At 45.7% G+C, this 8,675-nt stretch overlaps 1 protein-coding gene across 1 annotated transcript; it reads left to right on the top strand.

The window, feature by feature from the left end:
- The first annotated feature begins 2,710 nt into the window (after nt 1–2,710).
- Nucleotides 2,711–8,370, top strand: LOC141092101 (heat shock protein HSP 90-alpha). Its single transcript, XM_073577999.1, has 9 exons — nt 2,711–2,847; nt 3,908–4,072; nt 4,150–4,516; nt 4,877–5,313; nt 5,420–5,585; nt 5,880–6,218; nt 6,397–6,665; nt 6,752–7,085; nt 8,089–8,370. The coding sequence occupies exons 2-9, from the start codon at nt 3,908–3,910 to the stop codon at nt 8,196–8,198; spliced, it is 2,187 nt and encodes a 728-aa protein (XP_073434100.1). The 5' UTR covers nt 2,711–2,847; the 3' UTR covers nt 8,199–8,370.
- The last annotated feature ends 305 nt before the right edge of the window (nt 8,371–8,675 follow it).

The raw sequence follows: 8,675 nt of genomic DNA, 5'->3' as shown, positions 1-8,675 counted from the left end.
TTAAATGTCAATAGTAAATTATGAAGCAAATGCTTCAATCCAACGACTAAGGCACAAATACCTAGTCACGATACAATAAAAGATGGAAAGGCTCCCGAACAGGAGAACAAAATCAGAGCAAAAAAAGACCATCAAATATAAAAGACAAAAATTGATCTTTATTAAACCATAATAATTATAAAAAGATACGTGCCAACAATAAAGGCCAATAGAGGGAAAAGGAGCAAAAAATACTGCAGGTAATGTACGGGAGTACACAGAAAACACACACACTGGGACCAAGATAAAGAGTAAATATCTCATGCATAGAGAGTACCCCTTTTGAGAAAGCACCTAACGCGAAACACACGTCAGGGGGTCTGCAGGGAGGCGCACGGACACACCAGTGACCATGGGTAAGCGGCACTTTTGCTTTCATACTCGGGCATGCTAATTTGGACACTGATGCATTTGCATATTATTTACCGGCCCCTTCTTTTGGCTGTACTTGTGTGTGGCTTAATACTTACCCGTTACTCTCTATGCATGAGATATTTACTCTTTATCTTGGTCCCAGTGTGTGTGTTTTCTGTGTACTCCCGTACATTACCTGCAGTATTTTTTGCTCCTTTTCCCTTTATTGGCCTATATTGTTGGCATGTATCTTTTATAATTATTATGGTTTAATAAAGATCAATTTTTGTCTTTTATATTTGATGGTCTTTTTCTGCTCTGATTTTGTCCTCCTGCTCCGCATCTGTGGCGAAGGGTCGGACATGTTGAATCCGATTTTTGAGTCATAGTGCACGAGCGTACATCTGAGACGAGGGGTCGGACATGTTGGATCCGATTTTTGAGTCAGAGTGCAGGAGAGTACATCTGTGGCGAGGGGTCAGACATGTTGGATCTGATTTTTCAGACAGAACATACGCACGTTCATCTGAGGCAAGGGGTCGTCCATGTTGGAACCAATTTTTCAGTCACAGCAAACGAGCGTACATCTAAGGTGAGGGGTCGGTCATGTTGGATCCAATTTTCCAGTCAAAATGTACACACCTTCATCTGAGGCGAGGGGTCGTCCGTGTTTGAACCTATTTTTCAGTCAGAGTGCATAAGTGTACAGCTGTGGCGAGGGGTCGGACATGTTGGGTCCGATTTTTCAGTCAGAGTGCACGAGTGTACAACTGAGACGAGGGATCGGATATTTTGGATCTGATTTCTGTGACAGAGTACACAAGCGTACATCTGTGACGAAGGATTATAAACGGAAGTAAAAATAAGCATTAAATGTCAATAGTAAATTACGAAGCAAATGCTTCAATCCAACGACTAAGGCACAAATACCTAGTCACGATACAATAAAAGATGGAAAGGCTCCCGAACAGGAGAACAAAATCAGAGCAAAAAAAGACCATCAAATATAAAAGACAAAAATTGATCTTTATTAAACCATAATAATTATAAAAGATACATGCCAACAATATAGGCCAATAGAGGGAAAAGGAGCAAAAAATACTGCAGGTAATGTACGGGAGTACACAGAAAACACACACACTGGGACCAAGATAAAGAGTAAATATCTCATGCATAGAGAGTACCCCTTTTGAGAAAGCACCTAACGCGAAACACGCGTCAGGGGGTCTGCAGGGAGGCGCACGGACACACCAGTGACCATAGGTAAGCGGCACTTTTGCTTTCATACTCGGGCATGCTAATTTGGACACTGATGCATTTGCATATTATTTACCGACCCCTTCTTTTGGCTGTACTTGTGTGTGGCTTAATACTTACCCGTTTGTGTGTGGCTTAATACTTACCCGTTACTCTCTATGCATGAGATATTTACTCTTTATCTTGGTCCCAGTGTGTGTGTTTTCTGTGTACTCCCGTACATTACCTGCAGTATTTTTTGCTCCTTTTCCCTCTATTGGCCTATATTGTTGGCATGTATCTTTTATAATTATTATGGTTTAATAAAGATCAATTTTTGTCTTTTATATTTGATGGTCTTTTTTTACTCTGATTTTGTTCTTCTGTTCAGCATCTGTGGCGAAGGGTCGGACATGTTGGATCCGATTTTTGAGTCATAGTACACGAGCGTACATCTGAGACGAGGGGTTGGACATGTTGGATCCGATTTTTGAGTCAAGAGTGCAGGAGAGTACATTTGTGGCGAGGGGGCAGACATGTTGGATCCGATTTTTCAGGCAGAATGTATGCACGTTCATCTAAGACGAGGAGTTATCCATGTTTGAACCTATTTTTCAGTCACAGTGCACAAGTGTACATCTGAGACGAAGGGTCGGACATGTTGGATCCGACTTTTCAGTCAGAACACATGAGCGTCCGTCTCAGGCGAAGGGTCAGACATATTGGATCTGATTTTTCAGTCAGAACGTACGCACGTCCAAGTAAGGCAATCGTTCATGTATCTGGGGGAAGTCAGGGGGAAATGTGTTTAATCGCATCATATTAAACACGACTGGGCAGAATGAGAAAAAATATAAGTGGGAATCTAAGTGAGAGAATTTTTCCTCTCAGGATAGTGTAGCATACACATCCCCATGAGCAGTCATGGATGCTTCCCCTGTTGCCGTGGTAATCAGCACGTGGCTCCAGCACCTTCTAGTGTTTTCCACAGTTGTTCTGCCCCCAGAGCAGGCTGCTCTGTGATTGGTTGTTGCTAAAACCGCGGTTCTCCCGCCCGGGAAAAGTCAGTGAGATTCTAGACGTTTCTGTTAGCTGTGGGCGTGGTCAGTGAAGGGTGGGCGGTGGTATAAAAAAGAGGTGACGTGCCTCGGCCAGGCAGTCAGTCTGACTGTCACTACTGCAGTGCAGCTGAGCGGCAGATATACCGGACCAAACACGGTGAGGGTCTCTGTCACAACCTCCCCCTAGCCGCGTTATACACCCTTCACTGCCATACTTGCCCTGAGCAGCTAGTAAATTTCCTGCATCCTCTATGGGCTGCAGCCCTGGCCTATTCTTGATATAGAGCAGTGTCTTGTATCCGGGGGTCGGGTAGAAGTAAAGGTGCCAGCATGTCGTCACTGGGTTGGCTGGCTTTACCTGCTGGGCAGCTTTGGGAGTGGAAGTGCTTGATCATATATGTAAGGGATTTGCTGGGAGTTGTAGTGATATCTCACTTCCGGTATATAGTGGGCTCATTGTCTGTGATGTGTACTATGTAATATAGCAGTATCTTGTATTTTGGGGTTGGGTAGAACTACAAATCCCAGCAGGCTCATTGGTTTGTCTGGCTTTAATGGGCTCATTGTCTGTGATGCACACTATGGTGGCATGTGTAGTGGGGTCCCCCAATATAAACTAGGGGGTCTGCATTGTACTTCTAGTTGCTGGTATTTGATCACTCAGGAAGTGGAAGATCTGTTTCTCGGCTCTGGCCCATTTAAATCTGGGTTAGCTTGGCTTTTTGTGTCTGTCTACATAATAGTTTCTATTAAAAATAAATATACTGGATCCTGAGGTTGCTGGGACAACCTGCCGCTCACAATAGGGTCTGTCAGCTTCTGGCAGGGTGCTATGTGGTCTGTCCTGCAGATGCCGAGGAGCCTAGTGGTGTACATATAATTGTCATTCATTTTAATTCCAAAGGCTGTGGCTGATGGATTTCTGGTCTGTAGCGTTTGATACTTATAAAGGTTTTGGTGCTGGATTGAATTGTCATCCAGAACCTTCCTGGAATAATCTGCATTAACCCCTATTGGAGTGTGTGTGTGTGGGGGGGGGGGGTTATGGGGATGAGGCTAGTAGCTTCTAGAAGCTTGCAGTACCCAGGTCTTGCCAGTAGGTGGCAATCTCTTCATTGCATCCAGAAAGATCCTTGTCTTGCTGCAATAAGGGCAGGGGTTCTCACTGGCACTAACACCTATGCATCGTTTGCGTTTGTTTTTCCTCTCCTCAATAGATGCCAGAAGAGGTGCAGAGCGCAGCTCCAGACCACCAGATGGAGGAAGATGTGGAGACCTTTGCCTTCCAGGCTGAGATCGCTCAACTTATGTCCTTGATCATTAACACTTTCTATTCCAACAAGGAGATCTTCCTGCGAGAAATAATTTCTAACTCTTCGGATGTAAGTGCCCGAGATCCGTTTCATCTTGCCATATGTCTCTTACTGCTCACCTTTTCTAACGGCAAGTATCATTGTAGGCTCTGGATAAAATCCGCTATGAGAGTCTCACAGACCCCAGCAAACTGGATTCGGGCAAGGAGCTGAAGATTGACCTGATTCCTAATAAGCAGGATCGTACCCTGACTATCATTGACACTGGCATTGGTATGACCAAAGCTGATCTCATCAACAATCTGGGCACCATCGCCAAGTCTGGGACCAAAGCCTTTATGGAGGCTCTGCAGGCCGGAGCGGATATTTCTATGATTGGTCAGTTTGGTGTTGGCTTCTACTCGGCCTACCTCGTAGCTGAGAAGGTGACGGTGATCACCAAGCACAATGATGACGAGCAGTACGCCTGGGAGTCCTCGGCTGGAGGATCCTTTACAGTCCGAGTAGATAATAGTAAGTATACAAAAGCTGCATTTGGTGTGGCCATTGTTCATACGAAAACAGTGTTGGTTTGCAAAATATATCTGATAATCTGTGCAGTTATGTAGCAAAACTACAAAGTGTTAAAGTGCATTTTGCTGATTCATATCTGTGGTGACATCATGTGAGCACAACCTAAGGTAGTCTTGACACATCTGACATCTATGGGCCATGTACAGACTGGCCATGGGTCTGTGCACACACACCTGCCTATAAGACTGCAGAGCTTCTGTCAGAAGACCACCACAGCCAGTCCAGATATGTTGTATATGTGAAGTTGAGCTTTGTAATCAAGCGTAGCATTGCTGCCTAATAATTAATGGTCCCTTTCAGGTGAGCCACTGGGCCGTGGTACCAAAGTTATCCTGCACCTAAAGGAGGACCAATCTGATTATTTTGAAGAAAGGAGAATCAAGGAAATAGTCAAAAAACATTCCCAGTTTATCGGCTACCCAATTACACTCTTTGTGGAGAAGGAGCGTGATAAGGAGGTCAGTGATGATGAAGCCGACGAAGAAAAAGAGAAGAAAGAGGAGGAGGAAGAAAAGGGCGAGGAGAAGCCTGAGATAGAAGATGTAGGCTCTGATGAGGAGGAAGATAAGAAGGAAGACAAGAAGAAAAAGAAGATAAAGGAAAAATACATTGACCAAGAAGAGTTAAACAAAACTAAACCCATCTGGACCCGAAACCCAGATGACATCACAAATGAGGAGTATGGCGAGTTCTACAAGAGTCTTACCAATGACTGGGAAGACCACTTGGCAGTGAAAGTGAGTGTTGGTCTGTTCTAAGCTACTCTAGTATCCAGAGGTGAAAGTAGTTTTTGGTCTTGTGCCCTCCCTAAATGCTACTGTGCCTCTCACTTTCTGTTTCCAGCACTTCTCTGTGGAGGGGCAGCTTGAGTTCAGAGCTCTCCTATTTGTGCCCAGACGAGCACCTTTTGACTTGTTTGAGAACAGGAAGAAGAAGAACAACATCAAGCTGTATGTGCGGAGGGTCTTCATCATGGACAACTGTGAGGAGCTTATCCCGGAATATCTGAGTAAGTTAAACATTATGGTGGCCTTTCAAGTATATTCTTGTCTACAGGACTACCCCCCCCAAAAAAAAAAAAACCTCTGACCTTGTCTCGTCATCTGATGTGATAAGTCTCTTGAGCACTGCACGCAAACATCAGGGGCATCCTGTCTGAGATGGAAAGGAAACTGGTGACGGGGCAGCTGTGTGGGGACTTTAGAGTGCGTGTGTGTCTGGTGTTGGTGCATGGGCTGTAATATTCAGCGTCTAAATGTGTGGTGGGTTATGAAGCGGTTCTAATCCATTATTCATCTCATAGACTTCATCAGAGGTGTGGTGGACTCAGAAGATCTCCCCTTGAACATCTCCAGAGAGATGCTGCAGCAAAGCAAGATCCTGAAGGTGATCCGTAAGAACCTGGTGAAGAAATGTTTAGAGCTTTTCACAGAACTGTCTGAGGACAAAGAAAACTATAAGAAGCTCTATGAACAATTCTCCAAAAATGTAAAGCTTGGGATTCATGAAGATTCTCAGAACCGCAACAAACTGTCCGAACTCCTGCGGTACTACACATCTGCGTCTGGGGATGAAATGGTGTCCCTGAAAGATTACTGCACCCGGATGAAGGAGAACCAGAAGCACATCTACTACATCACAGGTGTGGGGGCTTGTACTGTAAGGGGAATTCGCACACCTGTTTCTCAACTGGACTTTCAATACATTCCCCCTCCCTGTCGATACATTTACTAGACTAATTTCACTTGCACATGAGGTTGGCTTCTAATTCATTGCAGCCTGTGCAAGTTCGCTGTGACCAAACCTTCCTCTCTCAACAGGTGAAACAAAAGAGCAAGTCGCCCACTCAGCCTTTGTGGAGCGGCTCAGGAAGCATGGCCTTGAAGTAATCTACATGATCGAGCCGATCGATGAATACTGCGTACAGCAACTAAAAGAGTTTGAGGGCAAGACACTTGTTTCCGTCACCAAGGAAGGGCTGGAGCTCCCAGAGGATGAGGAGGAGAAAAAGAGGCAGGAGGAGAAGAAGGCAAAGTTTGAGAATTTGTGCAAAATCATGAAGGACATACTGGAAAAGAAAGTAGAGAAGGTTGGTATCTGACACTCCTGTTGTCTGGGACTTGCGGTATGTCCCTGGTCACAGTTTCTAATTCTCCTGCATCTCACTGGTTTCAGGTTGTAGTGTCCAACAGGCTAGTAACATCGCCCTGCTGCATCGTAACCAGTACATACGGCTGGACCGCCAACATGGAGCGTATCATGAAGGCCCAGGCACTGAGGGACAACTCCACCATGGGCTACATGGCAGCCAAAAAGCACTTAGAAATTAACCCAGACCATTCCATTGTTGAAACATTGAGGCAGAAGGCAGATGCTGACAAGAACGATAAATCTGTGAAGGATCTGGTTATTCTGCTCTTTGAGACCGCCCTCCTGTCATCAGGCTTTAGCCTGGAAGACCCCCAGACACACGCTAACCGCATCTACAGGATGATAAAACTTGGTCTTGGTGAGTTTGTCTTCATGGTCCTGTAATGTGAAGGGGGATTTCTTAGAATCATAGAATGGTAGAGTTGGAAGGGACCTCCTGGGCCATCTGGTCCAACCCCCTGCTCAAAGCAGGATTCACTAAATTATCCCAGACATGTCTGTCCAGCCTCTGTTGGAAGGAGAACTCGCCACCTCTCGTGGCAGCCTGTTCCATTCATTGATCACCCTGTTAGCCAAGGTTCAGATATGGCAGTTCTTTAAATGGACTGCGCTAACGCTGCTCTTTTGATCGCATTTGTGCGATCGTGTTAGCACAGCTGCTCCTTCTGCGCTAGCCGTGTTGGACCCTCAAACGTGGTAGACCGCGTACAAGGGTCCGTCACAGCATAACGGCACTTCGCTAACGCATGCTGATTTTGACATGCGTTAAGCTGGTTTCACATTTGCGTATGGAGGGCTGTGGACTTCTCTGAAGCCCCACCTGCTGTGCCTCCTTCAGTCAGCTCTGCCTATTTCTGCATGTGGCCTGTGTACCCAATCTTTAACATTGGGTACACAGGCCCTGCCGCAGTAGGCAGATGCTGCTGCATGCGTTGTTTTGACAGTGCAGTGACCCGCGTAGAACGCCTCATGTTGGAAATTTTATGTGTGCGCTGCATCGTTAAAACGACGCATGCGGCGGCATCCGCATACTACGGCATGTCCTGTGTACCCAATGCTAAAGATAGGGTATGCAGGCTGCATGCAGAAATAGATGGAGCTGACTGGAGGAGGCGTTGCAGGGGGTGGGGCTTTACGGAAGAAGTCCGAAGCCTTCCGTCCGCAAATGTGGAACTAGCCTTAGCGATGCGCTAGGTTATGGCAGTCTGTGGGTGCGTTAACAGATGTGTTACATCACGTTAATGCCGCTTTGTAACGCATCTGTTAAGACTCCCATTGCTTCTAGTCTCTTGTGCAAATGAGAATAAAGATGATCTTGCCTGTAGCGGCCTCGCCATTAACATCTTGATCTGATCATGCAGGTATCGACGAGGATGACGTGGTCACTGAGGACCTGACGACCCCTGCCACTGAGGAGATGCCCCCACTGGAAGGTGATGAAGACTCCTCTCGAATGGAAGAAGTTGACTGATTGGTTGTCAACCCCTCTCCCCACCACTCTGAGCACATTCTAATACTCACCAGTTAGGTTTTTGTACCATGTGCAGCATTCCTGCCTCCTGCATTGAGATATATTTATTTTTTGGATGTTGTCCGTCTGTTTAAAATTACATTGTTCTGTTAAAATAAAAAATTACATCCTTTTTCAGTGTGTTCTCTTGGGTAACTGCAGGAAAACAATATTCATTGGTGATCCAGAGGGTCTGACACTCATAGGTTCAACAAATTCAAATTGCCTGCATGTGCATAAAGTTGCTAGTTGTGGCAGCTCTATGTTCTTCAGAAACCAGTCTTCCTAGAGTGGGGCACAGTGCACTTTCTGTAGAAATTCCCCACTTCTTGACCATGGGCCATACAGAAGCACCCCCACCCATGGTGTCCAGACTTGATCAAACCAGCTTAGGCATACAAGAAGCTGATAAGCACAAGACAGGGAACTTACAGCCAA

This window comes from Dendrobates tinctorius, unplaced genomic scaffold (genome assembly GCF_039654945.1).
Source record: "Dendrobates tinctorius isolate UK_male_01 unplaced genomic scaffold, ASM3965494v1 ptg000058l, whole genome shotgun sequence".
Lineage (NCBI taxonomy): Eukaryota > Metazoa > Chordata > Amphibia > Anura > Dendrobatidae > Dendrobates > Dendrobates tinctorius.
This window is presented reverse-complemented; position numbering and strand designations above follow the sequence as displayed.